Source organism: Peromyscus californicus, unplaced genomic scaffold (genome assembly GCF_007827085.1).
Source record: "Peromyscus californicus insignis strain IS unplaced genomic scaffold, ASM782708v3 Scaffold_8__1_contigs__length_139910024, whole genome shotgun sequence".
Taxonomy (NCBI): Eukaryota; Metazoa; Chordata; class Mammalia; order Rodentia; family Cricetidae; genus Peromyscus; species Peromyscus californicus.
This window is the reverse complement of record NW_026294606.1, coordinates 58,685,924-58,710,914: the sequence shown is the minus strand read 5'-3', so window position 1 is coordinate 58,710,914 and position 24,991 is coordinate 58,685,924. Positions and strand designations below refer to the sequence as shown.

The window sequence follows — 24,991 nt, the reverse complement described above, 5'->3', positions numbered from 1 at the left end:
CAGATAGATTTAGCCCATGCATTTTATCTGCATAATCTGATTGTAATTTATATATCTTCAGCCCAGATAAGGCAAAGCCATTTCTTATTACCAAATTCTTCTCATTGTCAACATGATGTGAGCGGGATATTGACTGTAACTGAAGGGTGGTGATTAATCATAGCAGCTTGCAGGGAGATCATTTATTGCTTTGTGTAGCTGAGTGACTGCTGGTGGAGCTGTGAGTCAATCAAGATAAACCCAAGTGGGCTGGTTGTTCTCGGATGACAATGGATGGTGTGATGGATTTATTAGCCATATTCTCGATTAAAGATCTCTTTACATTCTTAGCCAGGCAGATTGCAAATAGTAAAATAACGAGTTACCCTCAATGGAAGAATCTGCTTGTTTCCAAAGTAGAGTTGAACCAACTGAATGTCACAAGAGAAGATGAATTATGAAGATATGGCCACTGGTACTACTCAACTCACGATTAGTTTTGTCAAGTTCAAAAATGGCAATTGTGTTCATAGTAGTTTGGGCAATTGCTAAACGAGGGAGAAAAGAGTCATCCTGTGTGGTTATCCAGGTTGTGCAATGACAACTTTTTTTTAATTTATAGGCAAATATGATTGCCCTGACCATCTCACTCCTTTACTTGACTGCCTGCTTTTTTTTCCCCCTTGCAGAGCTTGTACGTTTTTAGGAATTGTATATCCACTTGATATTAACTAAGGTTGATTGGTAAAAGAAGATTCTAGGGGGGCAGTAAGATGGCTCAGTGGGCAAAGTACTTGCCACAGAGCCTGAAAACTTGAGTTCTACCCTGGTACCCACATATAGGTAGAAGGAGAGAGTCAACTCTACAGACGTGTCTTCTGATGTACACATACGCCGTGTGTCACCCACTCAACCAACACAAACCGTCACACACAAGCATAGTTGTAATAGTAAATACAAATGGCAGAGAGTAGAAGATGCGAGGGAAGATCCAGTCAGGGAAGAAAGAAACTCAGCAGACGTTATCAAAATCAAATGGTGGCGAGTCCTGCGTCATCCTGTCCATTCATCAATCCACTCACTGCCGTTCTTCGGTATTGAAGATTGAAGTGGGCCGCCTACTTTATTAAAATGCCTTGAGTACCAAATAGTATGTTAGTCAATACCCTTCTGTCTCTTTCTGTGCTTGGGGAGTCTAGGACAGGGGAGTCAGAAGTGTGTGTGTATACATGGTGTTGAAGTGCTCTAATGATGGGCACAATCATTCGCACAGTCAGAAAAGTCAGCTCATGGTTGTGAGTACTCAGCTCCTGACGTTTCTCCAGTCTTCACATCTTCTTTCACTGTGCGTCCTTTCTGGCCTATGTGTGCTGGTTGGAAAGGCATTTCTTCTGTGTGTGCATCTGGTGTCTGTGTATAGACATGTATGCACTTGTGTATGCAGGTGCAAGTACACACGTGTGTGTGAGTATGTGTGGAGACCAAAGATTGATGTCTGTTATCTTCTTCACTTGCTCTGCACTTCACCTTGTATTTTGAGACAGGGTCTCTCCCTGAACCTGAAACTCATGGGTTTAAGCTAAGCTGCCTGGTCTGTAAGTCCCCAGGGATCCTCCGTCTAGGCCTCCTCCAGTCTGGGCTTATAGATAAGTGTTCTTATGTCAGGCTTTTTCTATGAGTACTGTGACTTAAAGCAGGTCTTCATGGTGGTGTGGCAAACCTTCACTAAATGAGCCTTCTCCCCAGCCCTGGAGAGGCATTTCTAAGGCTTTAATAAACTCGTGGCATTTGGCTGGAGAGCAGTGAGACCATTACGTTAATATATATGTTGGAAACTGTTTTCCAAGTGCTCTCTGTCTGAACCATTGGTTTCCAATTGGGAAAGATTTGCCACCTAGTTACTCTCAAAACTATCTGGGGACAAGTTCTGTTGTCACAACAGGGGGAAGTATTCCTGGTATTAATGGGGGAGTTTCAGGATACTGCTAAGAGTATGTAGCACGTAGAATGGCCTCCTGGCAACAACAAAAAATTATCTGGCCCCAAATGGCAGAAGTGTTAGTTTGAGACACTGGCCTCACTGTAGCTGTCTCTGGGCTTGGTTGCTAAGAGCTCATAGTTCTTGGGCAAGTGGCTGGTAGGTTGTACTTAGAGTAAATGTCTTCATAGGGACCTATTGTGTTCTTTTATTTTTGTTTTGTCGTTTTAAACCTCAAATTGCCCCATCTTCCCTTGGCTGAAGAAATAATAGTTGCAAAGTGATTAGGAAATGTGTTCCTCTTCCCTGATCTGGCATGAATTGTTTGTTCCACAGAAGTTGATGAATTGCTGCTTCTAAGGCTGACACGCTGGCTTTTGTTTGTTAACTATAAATCTCATCTAGTCTGGTCTCAGTGTTAACGAGAAGAAAACCATCAGTTAATATCTGTTACATTTCATTGCTTAAAACTAATTGTTAGTGGTAAAGCTTCCTTTTACAAATATAATTTGATCTCTTGTAATTGGTGGAAGAAAGCTTGGGGAATTTGTCCAGGCTCTGATTACAGCAGGCCTTTTCTAGACGGGCCACATGCAAAAATCCACATGAATTCTGTTGATGTGATTAAGCAGGCAGAATTTATAGTCAACGTTCAAAATGACTCAGCGTCAAGCACCGGGATCCCTTCACATAGTCTAGCCCTTTTGTGAGCCATTCATGATGCCTTTGCCTGATACACTACTGCAGCATTTTTGCTTTGTTTTAAGGGTCATACAGGGCAAAACCTTAGGGATTTACTCATTTGAAATTTCCTGTTTACTCACTGAGAAAAAATGGAGAGATGGAGTTCAGGGTTGAGGATGTAGTTCAGCTGATAGAGGGCTTTCCTATGTAGCATGTGTGAAGCCTCAGGATCTTCCCTGAGCACTGCATAATCCTGGTAGGAGAGCACACTCAGGCGATGGTAGCAGGAGAATCCAAAGTTAAAGGCAATCCTCGGCTACATGGAGAACTCGAAGCCAGCCTGGGCTCCCTGAGACTCTGTGTCCAAAAACAGTACAAAATATAAGATAAAATAAATAGTACAAAAAAAGCCCATCACACACTCAAATAGACTCCTTCTCATTATTGCCAATTACATTACTTTGTTCATTTCTGTGACCAAATAAAAGCAATCTGGGAGGAGGTTTGTCTTGGCTCATGGTTTGAAGAAGGACAGTCCAGCACAGTAGGGATGGCATGGAGGTGGGAGGAGTTTACAGCTGTGGCTACAGGAGCATGGCCTTGTGTGCTCACATCTGGTGGGTCAGGAGCGGAGAGAGGGGACTGGTGCCCGGCCTGCTTCCTCCTTCACTTCCTCCTTTCTTACCTCCAAGCCCCAGGCTGTAGGATAGCCACCTAAATTCAGGGTGACTCTTTCCCCCTTGGTGAACACCCAAACATGTGCCTCAGTCTCCTAATGTGAACATCCTGGCAGAAAAGGAGACACTCTAAAGAGGCACCTGATGCCCTCAGCAATGGACCCCGAGGGCTTGGGACTTTCCAAGGAATCTCATGCTGGGAGAAGGAAACCCTGATGCCAACTGAGGGGGGTGTTTGTCTCCACACGGTATACACACATGCATGTGACACACACACACACACACACACACACACACATACACACATACATACCCACATATATACACACATTTGTACACACTCTCACACTCATGTACACTCATGCACACAAACACACCACACATGCACGCATACTAGCATGCACAAATGAGCATACCCACACAGCCTTATATTCAGTTTTACGGGCTCGTGAACTTCATGAAGTCTGTCATGGATAGCAGGTTAATAACATTTACTTTAGACTAGGATGTAATAACCCAGTCAGACAGGCTTTAGAAATGGATTGTCTGGGAGTAGAGAATTGGCCCGGCTGTTAGATGTTTGGTTAGGCAGAGTCTTACAGGTTTAAATGTAGTAGCTCAATAACCTAAGGTTTGGGTAGCATCATGTGCAAAGGGTGTGTCTTGATTCCCATGTGTCTCTAAGGGTGTTCAGGGCATGAGAGAAGAGCATCATGGTTAGGTTTGGATCACTACTCTAGGCAGAGGCTGAACAAATGGATCACATTGGTTCCTTGTTCCCAGGAAAGCAGCAGGAAGATAAGGACCATTACAGTTTCTGTGAGACACCAGGTCTTTCCAGGTTGTGCAGATTTCTAGTTGTTTTCTGAAGAAAAAAAAAAGTCTGCCCATCATTGGTTAAGGGGAAAGTAGATTCATCATGAGCTATAGGCTGTGGCAGCAGGATGTTGTGGTACATAGCGCCAGAAGTAATTTAGGACCACATCTGCCCGCCCCAGTTGAGGTGGAGGTAGCCTTTGGGCAGAAGTGAGAGCACTCTTCTTGAAGATCAGCCAATAGAGGACAGAGTGCAGGAATAAATGCTGAGAGATGTGTGGGGGCAGGACAGGGTACAGAAATGTATTGTAAACATTGTTTACAAATATACAAGTGTTAAGGTGACCTTTTTGGTTTCCTTTTGTTTTTTGAGGGAGGATCTCATGTAACTCAGGCTGGCCGTCAGCTCACTAGGTGGATAAAGGCACACTTGAACTACTGATTCTCATCCATTCATGTCCATTTTATGTGATGTTAGGGATTGAATCTAGATCATCCTGCATGCTAGGCAGTCACTCTATGAAGTGAGCTCCATCTTCAGCCTTTCCGTGTGACTTATAGACCAAGGTCACAGTCTCCAATGTGTCGAATGTGGTTGTAGCCCTCACACAAACGAATGCACTGGTCGTAACAACTTACTGTTTAATTCCACTTCCTCTTCTTGTTTGAAGCAGCGATTTGACTTTGTTAGTTGTCTGGGCTTTAGTTTTGAAATTTAAAAATGTGACTTCTCAATTAACTTCCTTTTGAATAATTTCTAAAATTGACTTATTTCCCTCTCGTAGCTCATTGGGGGTGTGATCATGTTACCATCGTCCTTGCTGGCACGTGTCCTCTACTTCCTCACTTTCCCTCCTTCTCTTAACCATCTCTCTGCCTTATTCAGAGTTTCTCTCTCCCCCTCCCTCCCTCCCTCTCTCTCACTGTCGCTCCCTCCCTCCCTCTTTCCGTCTCTTCCTCTCTCTCTCATTGAGTCCACAGACCCCACATCCACAAGTGATCATATTTAACACGTCTACAGCTCTACCAGGTTGATACTGTAAATCCAGTTTTATAGGTGAAAACGTACACCTACAGGCTAGATGTTTTTTTCTAATGTCACACAGTCATTATGGGATGGAGCTTCCATCCAACTCAGCAGGGCTGTCAGAGACCTGCCATTTCCTATATTAAGTGGCTTTCTCAGAGGCCACAAGTTTTTCTCAAGTTTCTTACTAGTTACTGTCTAAGGTACACTTGCAGGAGTGTCACATGATTGATCTTTCTTTTGGCGAGTACTTTTGTTCTTTCCTGTTTGTCCACCAAACTTTTGGAATAGAGATAATAAGGCAGTTATTAATCAGAGTCCTCCAGGGAAATAAAACAATAGGAAGTATGTAGACACGCCTGCACCTATTCACCACATACACGCTCACACGCATGCACACTCACACTTAAGATTATGGAGATTTGGAAGGTCATAAATCTGCCAGGGGAGTGTAAAATGCTGGGGACTTAGGAAACAGTGGCAGTTTAAGACCTAGGGGTGGCTGCTGAGCCCCCCCTCAACCCCCCAGGATGATGCTCCATGGCTTTCTTTGGAAGCTTCGTCATTTTCATTTGGTGCCTGCACATAGTGTTGTATACATGTGTGTATGTGTTTGTGTGCATAAGCAAAATCACCTCTGTGTATGTACATGTGTGTGTGTGTAGGCTAGAGGATGACATTACTTATTTTTCTTTATGCAATTTGATTTCTCAGTGAGCTTTGAGCTCACCAGTTGACTAGAACAAATGGCCAGCAAGCCCCTAGGAGCCACTGTCTCCCCTTCTGCCATACTCCCTAACCCCTCAGGGCTGGGGTTACATATTTTCACTGCCACGCACAGCGTGTGTATGTGTGTGTGTGTGTGTGTGTGTGTGTGTGTGTGTGTGTGTGTGTTGGGGGCTGCTGGAGACCCAAACTCAGGTCTTCATTCTTATACAGCAGGCACTTTACTGTCTAGCCATCTTCCCAGCCCCACTGATTTTTTCATTCAAATGATCAGATGAGGCCCACTCACCTTAGAGAGGGCAATCTGCTTTAGAAGCTTAGAACACATTCTCACAGAAACACCCAGAATCATATTGGACCATACATCTGGACCCCATGGCACAGTCAAGTGGACATATAAAATCAACTATCACAGATAGTGACTCGAAAGCTGTTAACCAGAGACAGGCACATTGCATCAGAGAATGCAGATGTTCATTTACAAAGGGCATGGAAATGTTAATTTTTTCCAAGTCCTCCTCTTTTTAAAACATATATCTTGGGAGAACGTTGGAAAGTATTTTAATGGCAGCTCTTTTGCTCCAGCAAAGAAAGCAGCTTCACAGGAAGAAGTGTGTCAAATATGAAGAGGAGAAAGAGCAAGGAAAATAAGAATCTTGAAGAAGCCAAGTTTCCATTAAACTTAGAGCCCTGGACTTGAGGGAAATGTCAATTCCCATTCAGCAGTTTCTCTGCCCTGGGAATGAATAAAAGACCTATAGGAAAATTTTCCTAGTGAAGAGAGGGGAAAAGCTAACTCTCTGTAGGGTGTTCTGTAAAAACCGGAGATTGTTTAAAGCAGTGGCAGGAATGTCTATAAAGATGAAGTATTAACAGCTAGAAAATACCTGGAGAGAATGGGCAAGGACAAGAGGCACCCCATATTTCACTGGTTGAAAAAAGTCTCCAACCAGCGAATAGTTTTAAATTAAACAGTATTAAGAATAAAGTTTAAAATTCCTTATAATAGTTTTAGAGGCTCTTTTGACTTCTTGTCTGTAACAGACATACTATGGAGTAGCATGGGTTATACTTCCAGGGTCCTGTAAACAGCTTGTCTATGCAATTTCTTCTGTAAGTCTTGATTATTTTTAGCGCTAAGAGCTTGGTGGGAACTTCAGGGAAAGAAGCCCATGGTCCCTTTGGTCTGCTGTCTGTATTTCTGTATCCTAGGGGCTGAAACTAAAATTATAGATGATAATTTACCTCATGTAATATCCATCAGAAAGAAATGCAGTGCGTTGTTAAGGCTTTACCTCTGATGCTGAGCTGAGCTGAGCTGAGCTGTACTGCCAAAGGTCTGCATAATGCTTGCGGTGGCAGTGACTTTAGTCTGGATTTGAGAGCTCCTCAGAAAGATGAATGGAACAGATATACTTTTTCTTTTCTTTTTTTTTTTTTTTTTTTTTTTTTTTTTTGGTTTTTCGAAACAGGGTTTCTCTGTGTAGCTTTGCGCCTTTCCTGGATCTCACGCTGTAGACCAGGCTGGCCTCGAACTCACAGAGATCCGCCTGCCTCTGCCTCCCGAGTGCTGGGATTAAAGGCGTGCGCCACCACCAGGTATACTTTTTAAAGCCAGCTAACTTGACAGCCCTTCTTGCAACCGAACACTACTAACTGTAACAAATGCCTGCGATGTGCTGTTTTTCTAGGGATTGGGTGTGTAACTGTGAACACAAGGGCTGTGGTAGTGCATAGCTTCCTTGAGACTGTACAGATGATTTCAAGCATGGTTACAAACTGTGACGGGTCAGAGTCGGGGACTGAGGGAGTGAGGGCCCTGTATCACAGATCAGGGAGGACCAGTGAGGAATGGCTGGGTGAGGTGCTGAGAGATGGCCAGGAAGCTATGTGCTTACTTTCATGCACATGGAAGTGTGTTTGCTGAGCCTTCATGGGGTTCATTAAACTGACAAGATCTTAGAGAAATATTAGGGTTACAAACCCTAATGGAGAGGAACCAAATTACAGAGGACACTGCCAAGCTTAGAAGTTTGAATGACAGGGTTCAGGATCTGAATGAACCTGTCCTATTTCTGGCTGTAAAAGGCTCATGCTTAACACAGCACACCAAGTTAGAACTGTGTTGTATTGATCAAGAAATGAATGTCCAATATATATGAAGAGTTCCTTTAAATCAGTGTACTCGGTGTGTGAATATGTTATATGTGTGGCCTGAGGTCAATGTTGTGTGTCCTCCTCCATGTCTCTCTTTTTTGAGAAAGGGGCTGCTATAATGGAGCTCACTGATTTGGCCAGGCTGACTGGCCACCCAGCTCCAAGGATCCCCTGCATTTGCCTTTCCAGCTTTGGGATTCCAAGGGAGTGCCAGCACGCTGGTTGGTTTTTTATGTTGGTGCTGGGTTCTGAACTTGGGTCTTCATGCTTGCATGGTGAGCACTTTAACGATGAGTTATCTTCTGAAAAGAAGAATCTATAGAAAAGCACACCTTAGATGCAAATAGCGAACTCCCAGAAGGAAACCTGAATTGTCATAAGATAGTGATAATAATAATAATCAGTGCAATGAAAATGAAAATTTGAAAAAAACGTCAAGTTTTATATAATTGACATTGGTGGACTTGTGAAGTCTTATCCTATAAAATACTGGTGAGGGTGGAGGGAGATGGGAGCTTGTACACAATGATGGGAGTTTAAATTGTAGGAATGAGTCAGGAGAGTAAGTTGTCAGTATCTGGCAAACCCTTTCTTGTTTCGCTCACGGGAATGAATTCTAAACAAACAGTGTCATAAAAATAAAACGGTCTGGCTTCAGACTTCATCTCATCCTAACAGCAGCCTTTGCCTCCGTTGATCTCTGCTCTTCGAAGTAGCTTCACTTGGTGGTAGCCTTACTGGAAACAGGGCTGCTCAGCTGAGTCTCTGCTGTGCACATGGCCAGGGGGAAATTTCACAGCCTCATACATGGTGAATTGAGGAAGCAGTTTCAGGAAAGGGGGGAAGCTAAAAAGGATCCAAAGACCAAGAGCTTATGAAGAAGAAGGCCTGTAGGTCCCCATGCCCTTATCCCACAGAGATGCCTTTGGTCCTGTGTGTGCCCTTTGATAGGAAGATTCTTCCGTTGGTGGGCTTCCTTCTGGTGAGGTAAACCTGGGAGCAGCCTTGTAAATATTTAACAATTTCAGTACAGTACCAACTGGGGTCAGGAGAGGAGGCCATCACCAATGATTATCAAATGATTATTGTGTTCTTTAAAGATTTTTATTTGTCTTTAAATATTTACTTATTGATTTAGTATGTGTGTGTGCAGGTGGGGGCGGGGCTGACAAGTGGTGGTCCAGGGAACTTGTGGCATAAGTTCTCTTCTGTGGAGAAGAACCATGTGGCTTCCTGGGAGTGAACTCAAGTCACCAAGCTTGGCAGCATGCGCTTCTACCTTCTGAGTCATCCTACCGGCCAATGTTTCTGTTTTGTGCCATTTATTTTTAAAACTCTCAAGTCATCACAGTGATTGCCTCAGTAGCTCTGAAATGCTGTTGCTGTGAAGCCCTACATTTTAGAACACAATCACTCTGGCCGTTCCCTTTGCGATCATGCAAGTGTGCTCATACAGCTGAAAGTCTTGAAAAGTTCATTCAAAACTTTCTCTCCAATTATCTTTATGTGACTCTAGGCAGTTGTGGTTTGAATGTGAAATGCCCCCCCACATGGGCTTGTGTGTTTGAGCTTGGTCCCCAGCCAGCAGTGGTGTTTTTGAAGCTGTGCAGTATTTTAGGAGGTGGAGCCTTATCACTGGAAATAGTCACTGATGTGACTTTCAGGTTCCATACATTGCCTGGCCCTTTTCTAGTCCACAGATACAGTGTGACCAGCTGCCTTACACATTGACTGTCATGTCCCTCCACGATGGGACTGTACTCTAACCACAAGACAAAATAAACCCTTCTGTGTGTGTGTGTGTGTGTGTGTGTGTGTGTGTGTGTGTGTGTGTGTGGTGTGTTAGTGGGTATTTGACCTAGGGATTTGTGTGTGCTAGACAAGGCTTTACCACTGACCTATACCCCTAGTCCTCTTTTTATTTTTTTTTGTAACCGGATCTTATGAAGTTGCTGCAGCTGGCCTTGATCTCATTCTGTGAACCAGACAGGCTTTAAACTTTGTGCTCTGCCTGCCCTAGTCTCTCCAGTAGCTGGGATTACAGGCCTGTGGCCCCAGACGCCGCTAAGAATATTTGCATCTGTACACCTGAGCAACCACTCTATGTGGTTTAGCCTGTTTGTATACAGTGGAAGTTTCGGTCCTGTTGGGTCATTTGAAGGTCTGTCCTGTTTGCAAAACCAGTTTTACTTGAACACAATATGAAAATATCAATGCAGATTCTTCCTCAGAACCTTCATGGGAAAGATCTCTGTAGTTCTCATCTTAGTGGGAATAAGCTCTTGTATTTTTCATCCAGCACCATTACCACTTTGTTTAACTAAGTATTTAAAATCCTTTTCTGACATGTCAAAAGCTGCTGCCCAAGCTGTTATTGTAAAGTTTAGTCTTTTCAGGGCTGGAGAGGTTGCTAAGTGGTTAGAGCACAGGCTGCTTTTCTAGAAGACCCAGGTTCAATTATCGGCACCTACATAGTAGTTCAGAACCATATACATATGGTACATAACTCCATAACTCCAGGCCTAAGAGATCCAACAGCCTCTTCTGGCCTCTATGGGCACCAGACACACACATGGAGCCTAGACAAAAGACTCTTACACATAAAAGCCAGGTCTCTCTAGGTTTTCTGTTGCCTCACATTCCAGACTGTATATTGCAGAGACCCCAGGAAAACCTTTGTCAGAAGAAAGAAGGATGAAGATAAAAAAAATACAGTCCCCAGGAGTGAAAGAAGACCCAGGAAATAGGAGAGTGGAAAACTCCCAAATTACTCTAATGAAGGGGTTCAAAAAATATCACTTGTTACAAAAACAAAACAAAACAAACAAACAAAAGATCCTATAAGGAAGAAACCACTAAAGACTAAAGAACAATCTTACAGTCCACAGGATACCTTCGAAGAAGGCCTGGTGGAAAGTGAGTTGAAACAATTGTTCATGGAGATCAACCGAATATCCTGTGTTTTTAACGTCTGAGAGACAGGCCAGTGTCCCAAACCATTTCAGTGTTGCCTAGAGGATATTCAAATGAAAAGCCCCACCCTTTGCACTGTGACTTCCCTCTACCTCCCGGATGGGTGGAAAGGCATGGTGTGGCTGGTGTTCTCTAGTTCCCTGGGTACATGGGAGGTTGAGGAACACGCCCAGCCATTGTGAATCCAGGTGGCATTCCTCCCCGCTTGCTCAGCAGAGGCTTCTTGGTGCACGGTCCCCTCCCATCTGCTCGAATGGACAGCTGTACCCTTGGGTTGGGCTCTGGAGAAGATGACATCCTTATTAAGAGGCAACCTCTCCTTGAGCTCCGTGTTGACATTCACTTGATTGGGTTTGAAATCTAGCAGAAGGGGTGCTTTTCCGGAGTGTGCAAACTGACAGGAATCTCCTGCCTGTCACTCCCCTTATTGCCTTCTAATCCTAAGAAAGCTGCTGTGGGATTTGGGGCCAAGCCTAAATGTCTTCACAAAAAGTCTGTGTTCTTGTTTTCTGTATCTCAGGGTCACAAGGAGGGTTCCTCCCCAAATGACACATTTGTGGAGTAAAACTTGGAGTTTTGAAAAAGGTTTGTGTTTACTTACTGTAACTGAATAGAACTTTGGAAAAAGTTCCGAGAGAGATTTTTTTTTAAAGATCTGCACTGAGACAGGAGTGGCAGTTCAGTCCTTAAAGTTCTTGTGGCACAAGCCTGAAGTCTTGAGTTCGATCCCCAGAACCCATAGTGAAAGCCAGATGTGCTGGCAGGTGCTTGCAATCTCAGTGCTGCAGAGGTGAAGACAGGATCCCGGAGCCCATCCTAGCTGGCGAGTTCTAGGCCAGTGAGAGACACCGTCTCTCAAAAATGTGGTGGATGATGCCTGAGGTCAGCTTAAGGCTGACCTCTGAGCTCATCATGCAAGTACAGATGTGTACCTACATACTCACAGACACACACACACACACACACACACACACACACACACACAATCACACACACACAATCACACACAGACACACAGAGACACACACAGTCATGTACACATATGCATACATACACACACATGGTCACACACACAGGCACACATACACACACATAGACACATACACAGTCATACACACAGACACACACAGTCACCCACACAGACACACACACACACACACACACACACACACACACACACAGTCACACATAATGTATAAACACTCGCGTGCGTGCGCACGCACGCGTTCGCGCACACACACACACACACAGTCACGCACACAAATAACATGAAAACATAGAATATAAAGATCTGGACTGTGTGCCTCTTATGAATTTCTAGGACATTCTATATATTGAAACATAGGTTGGTAATTGACAAGTCCTGGTAGAATTTCCTTCAGCTGGAGTTATACAGCCTTGGCTTCCAGCCCTTGATCATTTTCCCCCCACCTTACAGCACATGGGTGTGTTATAGATGGTGCAGAACAGGTTATAGGCTTTCTGGCAGTTAGTGTGTAGTAGGGCCCTTCTTTTGGAAGGAAAAAACTAAATACCTTGGTAGAGATTTAACCTCCTTTCCTGTGAAAATTTTCTTGCATTCATACACATCTGATTCTGAGTCTTAAAAGGAGATGTGTTATAAACTTTTATATAGTAAGTGGGCACAAGAAACAATGCCCATCAGCTTCCACTGCAGTGAATTCAAAGGGATTCCCCAGGGCACTGGAATTGTTCTATAACATATCCAAATTGGAAATTGCTTAAAATATGTACAATTGAGGGATATGTAAATTTGTTGTACTTAGTTTTATGTTATGGACATATTTATTTGTTCATGTATTTTCTCATTTTGCATGTGGGTGTGTTTAGCACCAATGTACCCATGCCTGTGCTTGTGGAGGCCAGAAGACAACTGTAGCTAAAGTTTTCCTGCCTGGCCCACAGTCAGGACAAATCTCTCTCACCTGCCAGTCCCACAGCCACTCAAACCCGACCAAGTAAACACAGAGACTTATATTGGTTACAAACTGTATGACCGTGGCAGGCTTCTTGCTAACTGTTCTTACAGCTTAAATTAATCCATTTCCATTAATCTATACCTTGCCACATGGCTCGTGGCTTACCGGCATCTTCACATGCTGTTTGTCATCATGGCGGCTGACAGTGTCTCTCTGACTCAGCCTTCCACTTCCCAGCTTTATTCTCCTCCTTGTCCCGCCTACACTTCCTGCCTAGCCAATGGCCAATCAGTGTTTTATTTATTGACTAATTAGCAACACATTTGCCATACAGAACATCCCACAGCAGACAACCTGTGGTGTATTCTCAGGATCCATGTCCACCTATGGTGGGGTTTATTAGGATAGGTTTGTCATTTGTTTGAAAATTCAGAGCTTTGAAGGCTAAATGCTACCTGAAACAATTCTTTTAAAATGCACAAAATTCCTGAGAATTGTTTCACCCCTATTTTTAACTTATGGCTGTCAGTGCACTTCTATAGGCTACAAATGTGTTTTCTGGAAATATCCTGGATATTCAGGATCCTTTCCAAGTGTTCTACTTAAACATGGCAAGGGACAGTCTGAAGACTTCAGTAGCCCAGGGCTCACAAGATGCAAATTTCAGGACTATCTCCATGGCTACCCCTTCTCTAGCTCTCAGGATAATTTAAATTCCATAATTGTCTGTGTCTTCATAATGTGTTTGCATAATTTAAAATTTTGACATAAATGCTGACTTGGACTACATGCTTATTGAATGACCTTAAGAGGAAAATGAATTTGTTTTCTGTTAGACGTAGACAAAAATTCTGTGAAGCACAGTGTTGGGGATATTTGATCATACTATTAAACTTGAGACTCTGGCAATAAAATCAACCTTGGATGGGGTGGGAGCCAGACAGAGCCAGCAACTAGTGGACAGGAATTAGCCATAGATAGTACAGAGAAACCAGGAAGACAGATAGAGAGACACACAGGAAGGAGCAGGGATGGACTTGGAGATTGGCAGTCTTTTTTTGGTTTGAGACGGCTGGAGAGATGCTCTCTTCCTGGGTCTCTGGCCCAAAAGGTTGCTTCTTGGCCTCTCTGATATAGCAGGTTTTTGCCCCCACATCTGACTCCTGAGTCTTTATTGGTAAATAGAATGACAGAGACTTAGTTAAAAACTCTATTTGACGGCAGCAGGAGAACTGGTACCAGTGGGACCAGAGATCCTGCCAGGCTGCAGCCTGGGCTGCAGAACGCTGACTGTGGGGTCACCGGTCACAGATGATATAGTAAAATACCAGTAGACTCATATACAGCTGCTAAGCCAGCGGGAAAACAGCAGCACAGGGCCCCTTATTGCTTTATTGGTGTTGTGATAGGGTACAAAAATTTGTATTTCTGGATACAGTTGTATGTTTTGACATTTGGAATAGGCAGATACTTTTCTGCTATTCATCCTGCCTAGGACTGCTTTATCTTTTTATAAAAATTGGGAGGGTTGCAGATTGTAGTGAAAAGATCCCTTGATATACGGCATCTGGGTTGTTGGAGGCTTGCGGCTGATTTTCTTGTTTTCTTCTGTAAGAGCAAGAGCTCGTTAAGGACAGCCTCATGGAAAGGAGAGAAATAAGGTAATGGGAAGTCTTCGTGTGCAGAGCACATGGCAAGTGTCAGCCAATTTACTCCATGTGTCTTTGCTTCTGGTCTCAGTCGCCTCTGCCGTGCAGGAGGGCTAATTTTATGAAAGGCATCATTGACTGGGGTTGTAGCTTAGCAGCAGGGCACTTGTCTAGCATTTTTGAGGCTCTGGGTTCAAGCCCTCGTCACTGTGAGGAAAAAGAAACGAACCAAATTATTTTTAAAAACTACTATGGCATTGAAAAAAATGATTATTACATTTTCTGTTGATGGCAACAGTTCTTATGGATAGTTTTCCTCCACATAATAATATATGCATTTTCACATGAGTGTGCATGTTTAAAATAAAGAAAACAGCATTCTAAATTGTGGGGGACCCCAGGTGTAAAAGAAGAGGTAAGAGCAGGGCTTGGGATGTTACTGTGGCACACAAGACTCTGATTTCAGTCCTTGTAGATGGTAGGAGCATCATAGGTGATGGTTTTTAGTTTGGAACTTGATCCTTCATGGATTCTGGGCGAGTGTGTGCATGAGATCCATGTTTATGATAGGTAAAGATGGGGTGCTGCTGAACTCTATTCTGATGCCAGTGTTGCTAAGACTGTTGAAACCTTAAAGACAATTTATTTTGTTTTTAATTTGTGTGTGTATGTGTGTGTGTGAGAACGTTTGTGAGTGCAAGTTGTTGGATCCCCTGGAGCTGGACCTGAGGTGTAAACTGCCCAACATGGGTGCTGGGAATCCACCTGGGGTCCTCCACAAGAGCAGTAAACCACCTCCCCAGTGCTGAGATGCCAAGCACAAGCCACCAGACCTGGCTTTTCCTCTCGTCTTTCCTTTATTGTTTTTTAATGGTTGTGGAGACGGAACTAAAGTCCTCATGCTTTCACGGCAAGCACTGGCCAGATTGAACCACCCTCTCAGTCCCGACTGCCTTTTTCACACAACGTCTCAGACGCACACCATTCATTTTTACAGTGCTGTCCACCTTGTTTTCCAGCTCATGCTTTTGTCCCTAGACACAGAAGCACCTGGTTTTCCTCTTTTGTAATCTTTGTTTGCACTCAGACATGCGTAGTCTTACAAGATTGCTCTCACACAGAGACCTCCAGTTTCTGAAATGTCTGTGCTGACGGACGTGTCCAGCTGTCCACTGAATGTCTCTTCTCAGTGAAGGGTGCTTACCCGGAGCCCTCCTACCCTTTCTTGATTTCAGGCTGTCACTCATTATCATACACTGTTTCTTCTCTCTTGAAAAACCCCTCTTTGCCTCCTGCTCTATACACCTGTTAGGTAGCTCCGGGCCTGGCTTTGTTTGCACACTGAGAAATGTGCCTCTGATGCTCTAGCCCCCCTCAACTGCTTTCTCTTGGAATTTTCCAAACTGCTGCTATGTCTTTATTGTTGCTTCTGACAGGTGTCTGAATAGGTGTAAATCATAAGGGCAACAGGTTCTTTCCCTCTCTAGATGTCCAGGTGCATGGTAGGTATGATGTCCATGCTTGCTAACAGATATGTGACTGCAATTTCATTATTCTTTACTTAATCATCAGGCATAAAATTCAGAAAAATATTGACGTAAACTCGACACACAGGAAATTGCAGTGACCCTTGAGTGTTTGATTCTCCACTGATGTGTTGAAGTGTTTTGTTTTCTCCCTTGTTTCACTAGCAATCAAAGAGAAGTACGCAGACTGGACAGAATTCCTCATACGTGATTTGACTGGTTCTCGGACAGCACCTGCAAACCTTCTGGAAGGTGTATGTATTGCTATTATTCATCTATTTTAGCCCTGAAGCACCCTGGTCCTGTGATCTCAAACCTAGTGGCACCTTTGCACATATCCTTCTGCAGATACATGTGGGCACAGATGATTTTATTCTCACAGCTGAACTTCCTGTTTTTTACTGAATTACATAGGTGATGGACTTGAGTGGTATTGACTGATGTTTTCCTGTGTTATAATCAATAAGTGGGAAGTTTTCTCTGTTTGAGTGCATTTTACAGTTATGTATCGGGATGTCTTCTCATTACCCTTAAGCCTTATCTTGTAGGATAACTTTTCGGCAGGTGATGACTAAGCAGATTTATGTTCTTAGTGTTGTCTCCTGGAGCCCAATTAATAAGTAGCAACATTAGTTGTTCATCCCGGGTGCATAATAACTCCATGATCTCACATGTATGTGTCACCTAAGACTATTGATTAGCTTTCTCCGTAAAACAAGAGGAGACACGACTGACTGTATTGGAATGTAGCTAAGGCAGGTTTTAGGCATAGAAGCAGAGTAGTTTAATCTTGAGTCTTGATGCTTTGTTTGAAAACATTATAATGAAATATTAATAGTTCTTATATGTACTTGAACAGAAAGACAAAGGCAGTGTATCACATGTAATTATTAAGTTACCAATTCTGTCTCAAGGGTACCCCAGGAAAGGGGAGCCCTAAGTGAATGGCTGGGAATAAGATGTAGATTTTTGTTATCATTACTACTATTGTTATTATTATTATTAACATTAATTTTCTTCCTTGGTAATGAATGGTATTAATACGTAAGACAACCACCATGTGATCTATTGTTCAAAAGTGTTTTGTGTTAATTTCGCCTGATATATTTATCTTAATGGCTAATTTTGACCATTGGGTTAAAAGACTACAATGATGATTACTCATCATTTCAGAGGGACAAGTTGCCTTACTGTGTTAATTGTTAAACATATTTGCCTAAGATGCTGACTAAACAGATACACTTCATATGCCAAGAAGGTTCCTCAGAAAGGGCAGTACTTAAATGTTCCCAAACCAATTGCCAGGCTAAGTAGTAATTACTCTCTTTATATGCCAAGAAAGTTCCTCAGAAGGGGTAGTGCTTACACGTTTTCCAAACCAATGGCCAGGTTAAGTAGTAGAGTAACCTCACATAATATAGCCAAATGTTAAAAAGAAAACAAACAATGCCTGATCTTCTAATCCCAGCACTGAAGAAGCAGAGGAAGGCAGGTCCCTGGGATCCACTGTCTAGCCAGCCTAGTTAATTGAAGTTCCAGGCTAGAGAGAGACCCTGTCCCTGTCAGAACAGTTGATGATGACTGAGGAACAGCACTTGAGCTTGTCCTCAGGCCTCCACGCATGCACAGGCATGTGCACCTGCACTATCCATATGCCCCCCCATACACACACACAATGAGAAGTTGAATGTAAGTGAACACAAACATATATTAGCCATGTCACCTGTACACATCTGCACTCATTCACTTCATCTGTGATGACAGGGGTGAACTTCTCTTAAGGGGTCACGGTATAAATTTATAGCACTATAGTAGTTACATCTGTCAATTTGAAAAATAGACATTTTGTTATCAGATATTTTAGCTCTGGGTGCATCTGAGTATAATTTATTGCTTTAAAAATGTACTAATTTCTAACAAATGCAATTTGATTTGGGAAGGATAATTTGTGTGATAAAATACCAGCATAAACTGTTATTTTCTATTTACTTGTGATTTTTTGTTGTTGGGAAATGATGTCGGTTTGTGGATGTGTGTGAGGAGGAAAGGGGAGCGGGTGTGTGTGGGGGTGATGGTTGAACAGAGGATCGGGGAGGGGGGTGATGCCAGACTGTTTGGCAATAGCTTGGATGATGGTGTGAGAAAAATATTATCTTCTGCTGTCATCTGTTTCCATGAGAACCTTAAAGTCAAGTTTAAAATACGGAGTTTTGCTTCTGTTTAAACAGCCTCTGCGAGGGAAAGGCCCTATAGACCTCATTACAGTTGATTCCTTACTAGAGCTGCAGGACTCCCAGAACCCCTTTCAGTACTGGATAGTTAGTGTGATTGAAAATGTCGGAGGAAGATTACGCCTTCGCTATGTGGGATTGGAGGACACTGAATCCTATGACCAGTGGTTGTTTTACTTGGATTACAGACTTCGACCAGTTGGTTGGTGTCAAGAGAATAAGTACAGAATGGATCCACCTTCAGGTAAGAGCTGACACTTTTCCCCTGTGACGTGCTTGAGATAGCAACCTCCTGTGGGTGTGTCTCGGAACACATCCTCTGATGTGTCTTTTACGTGCCAGTGTGTGGACTGTAATTGTGTTGACTTCGGAATCTTTTGCACGGAGACTAAAATCCAAGGTGCCAATCAGAAGCATTCTCAAAGGAGAACATGGATGCTGTAGCCTCAGGAAGCTGGTCTGCTTCCTATGGTGTCACTGGCTCAGAAATGGAAGGGGTGATAGATTGGGGTTCGAGCATGGTCTCCCCATTCTTTAGGGATTGTAGTCTTGGGAGCATATTCCACAATCTCTCTTGCTTTACCATCTTTCTGATTGCCTGTTTTTATTCATCTGTTCACCCATTCTTCTGCCCACATTCATCTGTCCATCCGCCCTCCTGCCCATCCATTACTATACATCCATTTATGCATGTGGGCCATCTATATATCATCCATTCCTCTGCTCCCTTTCTTTTTTCTTTCTATCCATCAGTCCGTTTATACCCATTCATCTCCCCACATTCATCCAGTTCCCCACCCTCCCACTTACCACTTATGTGGCTGTAAACCATTATGCATTCACATTGGCCAGCCAATTGCTCTCTCTATCCATATACACCCATTCATTTGTCCAGATTCATCCATACCCCATTCATCCACCCTGCTACCTTTCTATTTACTCAATCGTGCAACCATACACCACCCATTCATGTCTATCATCTATCCATCCACCTATCTATTTATATCACTTATCTATTTTTCTATACATCTGTCCATGCAAATTCCATAATACCTGCTTATGATTATGTAATTCATTTTGACAAGGAAATAGCAACCAAAGGATTAATCTGTTTCCCCTTTCCCCTGTCAAGTGTCCAGGCAGCTTCTAGTGTTCTGGCAAATGACTTTGCATAGACTTAATTGGATAAAACAGTACATTCTGCCCTCTGATAGATCTGTCAAAAATCTCATATTTACAGAATAACTATTCTTAAATACCTGTTATAGTCTAGGTGATTCTACCTCTGTTATGTTGTTTATTTTGATTCAAAAAATGTGGGGCATACTTGCTGTGAATCTCTTTCTACAGCCAATGACAGAATTGTGATTGAGATTAAGCCGCTTCTCCAAGACCCCCTGGCGCTCGTAGGGGGTAGCCTGGGTGCAATTGGAGTTCCCAGGTCCTAGGCCCAGCGCATCTCATTGCCTCTGCTGACCTATACTACTCTTACCAACCTTTTGGTGAAAAACCTTGGAACAGCAATGTCACATTGTTAATGCACCTACATAAGCTAAGGAAGAAGTACTTTCTGATAGAATTTTATTCTGTGGTCAGCTTTACAGGTATATTTAGAACAACTAATTAGTCCATGGCTTCATTAAAATTGCTCCTGTGTTGGTTGCCAGTGTGAGTCTTGTGAACATGAAAGTGAGAAGTTATGTTTACCATATCTGTCACTCAAGGGCTCTGATTGTGGAACATTTCCTGGTTCTGGACCCCGTGTATTTACATCTGTGGTAAATCTGACAGGCAGATAGATGTGTAACCTGGTGTTTTATAATAGCTGTATTGTTGTTGTCGACATTTTGAGATGCAGCCAAGAAATTCTTTTATACCTTAAGCATTTTGGGTGATAACAAACAAAGATCTTGTCCATGCTGTGAGAAAAGACTGAGCTCAAGTTTGCCCAGGGATTCATAACCTGGCAGGAAAAATTTACTTGTGGGGAAAGGTGGCTGTGTAAATCTCAGCCCAGAGCCTAATTGCTTTATAAATTCTGGAAGGAACTTATCCTTGCCAGTGCAAGGATTTATAGTAAAGCAAAGAGTTTCCAGTTGCTTCTTAGGTTCTTTCTCCTGTCTTTTTCCTACCAAATCCCAGGACTAAAATTCAAAAGCTGAAGGAGAGAATCTCCCTTTAAGAAACATTTGCTTGTGAGTCTCCTCACTTTGGATGATTCTGTCTTTACAATGCATGACTAGACCGTGCTTATCTGTCTTAGAATTTTCAGGATATAACGCTGATTTCACAGAAGAGTTCGTGAGTTTGTCTAAAGACTGGACAAGTGATTTGTCAAAAGTTTATTTCTCCAACACTTAAAGTGTTGGCATGAATGGTTGTATATGGGAGAGAAAGTAAAAGGCAAAATGTCACTCAAATATAGTAGTTACAAGATGAAAACTGGAGTCTGCTACCTCCTTCAGTGAATTAATACCCCCGAGAAAAGAGGCAATTATTACTCCAATTTACACATGGGAACAGAACCCGAAATGTTATATCTGTGTAAATTAATTTCAAATCCCAGGGTACCTTGCGCCACTTAAATGGTAGTACCATTTCTTGAACTGAAATCGCATAATGAATAAATATTCAGACAGTATAGAAAATATTAGGCTGATTCTCTTATTCCCAGACACTAATAATCCAATACAAAATTACCAGCATTCAAAACTGAGTTGGGTTGCAGAGGTGGCGTTGGGGGAAGTATAGTAGACTACATGTGTACATTGAGAGGAAGGCTGTGGAAGCTGACCTTGCTGCGAGATCCCTTTTGCCATGCCTTTTCTCCAATGTCATCACCATCCTTGTAAATAATCCCCACTTCTCACTTTGTGTTACTCTCTTCTTTTACTTTCTAAAGGACACTTTCTTCCTCAACTGTTCAGCCTGAGCAGATAGAATAGAAATAGGTAATAGCAAGTGGCTGGGTCGTTGTTCTTTGGAAACTCTGGGAGAGGTACTGGATGTTGTACTATCTACTTCTGAGGATCTAGCATTGTGGGACTTTCCATGTCTAACCTGAACTCTGGCGCTTGAGAGCAGACAGAAAGCAAAGGAAGGCATCCCATCCTGCAGTATGGGAGCACTTACACAATTGTGCTGTGTGTGTAAGATACATCAGATGATTGACAAGTGATTTAAACCATGGTCAGAGTATTGTGGCTAGCCATTGGTTCCCCAAGAAGGTTGTCAAGTCAGGGATAGGTTGAGAAGCCCAATTGCTTCTTTGACTGCAGATGTTTAAAAGACATGATAGATGTTTTGGTCTTACAGAAACTAAGGAAACAAAATTCTAACCTTTTCTAAGTCTAGACTTATTTTTTTAAACCTCTCCCATGTTGATTTCTTCCAAAAAGAAATCATTTTTTCAAACATTTAGGTAGATCCTGGAATCAGAAAATTTCAGGGTAGTAGAACTGAAATACTTCTTGCCTAAATTGTTTCTGTTTTCAAAAGAGTTGGTGTGTTTGAAATTTTTTTCTTATATTGCCCAAACAAAACACCAGAGTCTGGGTTGCTTAAACAGACGTTTATTTGATCAGAGTTCTGAAGTCTGGAAAGCTGAAACAGGAGTGCCAGATTTCTAGGGATCTGGCGAGGGCTCCCTGACTTACAAGAGGCTGCTGCCTTCTACTGGCTCTTCGTGGAGTTCATTAGTGTACACTAATTCTCTTAAAGGGCCATCCCACTAGACCCCTCTTTAAGCCTCATCACCTTCTGCAGCTTTTTCTCCAAATGTCACACTGGAGAATCGAGGTTTTAGGTAGGAATTCGGAAGGACACAGATTCAGTTCATAACATTTTCCAGTACTTCCTGTCTCTTAATTACCATTGCTCAGTCTTTCCTCACTGGTATGGACCTGATGGAGAAGGAGGGAATAGATTCATGGTGATGGTTAGACATCTGACAAGGGGGCCGTTCCACAAGGCCTCCATTTACTTATGGTTATTTATTTATTTATTTATTTATTTATTTATTTATTTATTTATTTATTTATTTAGTTAGTTAGTTAGTTATTTGTTTGTCTATTTAGGGTGATGTGGTTGCTTTCTGCAACACTTTCCACCAGAACATTGCAAACTTTTGTATGAAGGGAGATCTCCCCACTTTCCTCTAGGCTCCTGGTGACAGATGGGTGAAGGCCATCTTTTTAATTGTTTATGACTTCCCACGACCAGTAAATGGAGTCTGATGAACACTGTTAAATTCCCTGCAGTGCAGGTCATTTTGAGAACATGTTTTATGTCCTTTTAATAGACCTGTTTATTGTTCATAAATTTGCTGGTGTACCCAGGGTGGCTCTGTCTGCTAAAACACGCACAGGGAGCATTGTGCTCTGTGAATTGCATCTTGGAAGTGTTTCGTCTTCACAGGTGGCAGAGAAGGCTGTCCAAACCAAGTTTTACCTTTGCAGAAAAGATGGTGCCTTGCCATGGTGTTAGATCCCATCTGTGTTAGTGACTTTCCTCATTGCTGTGACAAAACAACCAACCAAAGGAAAGAAGGCTTACGTTAGCGTTACTAAGGGAAATCACATGTATTTCTGTTCCTACATAAAAATGCCAGATTAGGGGAAAAGATTCTCCTAGAGGTAGAAAGTTCTATATGAAATGCTAGAAAGAATCTTAGGCAAATAGAAGATACTGTGTCTGAAGTCACCTTCTGTGTAAAGACAGCAGACAGTGTGTTGGCAACTTGGCTAAGTCTGATAAGGTCTTTCAGCATCTATAATTATATCCCCCCCAAATACAAAATAAACCCCTATAACATGGGGGCTTTGAGCTCAAGGTGAGTTTAGAAGCCGTAGGGATCCAAATATATGGCTTCATGCTAAAAAGCAGACATGCAAGAAATTAAAAATATAGCCTGAAGGTTTAATGTTGCCTTTTAAGTGTGCTTAAATTCATATTCATATCCCAACAGTCTGTCTGAGGCAGTGAGGGTTGATATAGGGGCGATATAAACACATCTACTTCCAGTGAGAGCTTCCACAAATCCTATTTTGATAAGGTCTTAAATCTGTTGTGATCAGGCCATAAAATTCCCCTACAGTTTCAGCAATACATGAAAACAGTGCTCAACGTGTTTTTTTCCCCTTTTAATTTTGCATGCAGCCTGTAGAGCCTCTGTGTGTAAATCTTCCCCCTCCTCCAATGCCTGGGGGAAAAATATGGGCGACATGTGGTATGTTAGGAATATTTCAAGTATAAATATAAAACTTGGTTCGTAAATTTTAATTTACCTTTTAATAATTTTTCTGACTTATATGGCCGTGTGTTTTGAGCGAGAGAGAGAGAGAGAGAGAGAGAGAGAGAGAGAGAGAGAGAGAGAGAGAGAGAACTTGAGATCTAATGAGAGTGTTATAACTGTAGGTGCTGGACCAGCACTATTCAGAGGTTAGAAATTTACCAAAGAGTGATTCTCCATCAGTGGGAGGATGTTTTAGGTGATACAAAGAATCGTGACTATAGAGGATGGAAGGTCTTGCCAGTGGGATTAATGCCACTCAATTACTTACAGAAGACCAACAGAACACACACAAATGTTCCCCGAGGAAGAGCCCTGTTAAGTAGTCTCCATTTCTGATAGCAGAATCCCAAGCCAGCCGCTCTTTGGTTTCCACGAATCCCTTTAGCAGGTGGCTGCTCACGGGGAAGTGTGAGCACTGACACTTGCTTTGGTATCCTAGAAGCAGAGGAAGACAACATTTAAAGAACCAACTAACAGAATTACAGTCCTTAAACTCTTTGTGGTTTGCTATTGCTACAGAACTCTATCCTCTAAAGATGACTTCTGAGTGGAAATGTGCTCTGGAAAAATCCCTAATTGTTGCTGCAGAGTCTCCTCTTCCAATGGAAGTATTTAAGGTGAGTTGTGAATATCGTCTCTCTCTCTCTCTCTCTCTCTCTCTCTCTCTCTCTCTCTCTCTCTCTCTCTCTCTCTCCTTTCCTCTCTTCTTCACACCCCTCCCTCCCCTCTCCCTTTTTTCAAATATAAACTAAACTGTTGGGAGGCTGTGGAAATGGCTCAGGGTAATGCAATTGCCATGCAGGCATGAGGTCCTGAGTTTGGATCCCAGCACCCATGTAAAGCTGGACATGTTGATGCACATCTGCAAACTGGATGTGTTAAGGCACATCTGTAACCCCAGCACTCCTGTGGTGTTAGTGCACACCTATAACCCCAGCACTCCTGTGGTGTTAGTGCACACCTATAATCCCAGCACTCTATGGTGAGATGGGAGGCAGAGACAGGATGGGCCTGCTGGCCTAGTGCTGTGAGCAAGAGACATTGTGTAGACTGACAGCTGAGGATGTCTTCTTGTTTTATAGGCGTATTTTATAGGCGTATTGTGGCATGTATGTGCCTTCACGCACACACATGGGCACATATGCATGCACACATCTTATGTACATGCATATTGTGCATATACATCACACATACCAATTTGAAAAAAGTAAAGGAAAACTACTGTACGGCAGATCTTGTTCCATGGTGAGGAAACCGCCTGCTTTGCCCATTTCCATTTTAAACTCTGAAAATTGTGTCTGCTCCCCATTACTACTTCAAAAACTATTTTTCATA

The 24,991-nt window shown here is 42.7% G+C and overlaps 1 protein-coding gene across 4 annotated transcripts in view; it reads left to right on the top strand.

Annotated features, from left to right (window-relative positions):
* The window catches only part of Sfmbt2 (Scm like with four mbt domains 2), a 189,197-nt gene that overhangs the window by 62,372 nt on the left and 101,834 nt on the right, over window positions 1-24,991 (top strand). For 3 of the 4 annotated variants that reach the window (XM_052727431.1, XM_052727429.1, XM_052727430.1), the window contains exons 5-7: window positions 16,298-16,386; window positions 18,361-18,607; window positions 24,176-24,273. In XM_052727431.1, the coding sequence (XP_052583391.1) occupies window positions 16,298-16,386; window positions 18,361-18,607; window positions 24,176-24,273 (434 nt within the window). Of the gene's footprint in view, window positions 1-16,297; window positions 16,387-18,360; window positions 18,608-24,175; window positions 24,274-24,991 lie in introns of those variants that run through there. The other variant, XM_052727432.1, reaches the window with a different exon arrangement.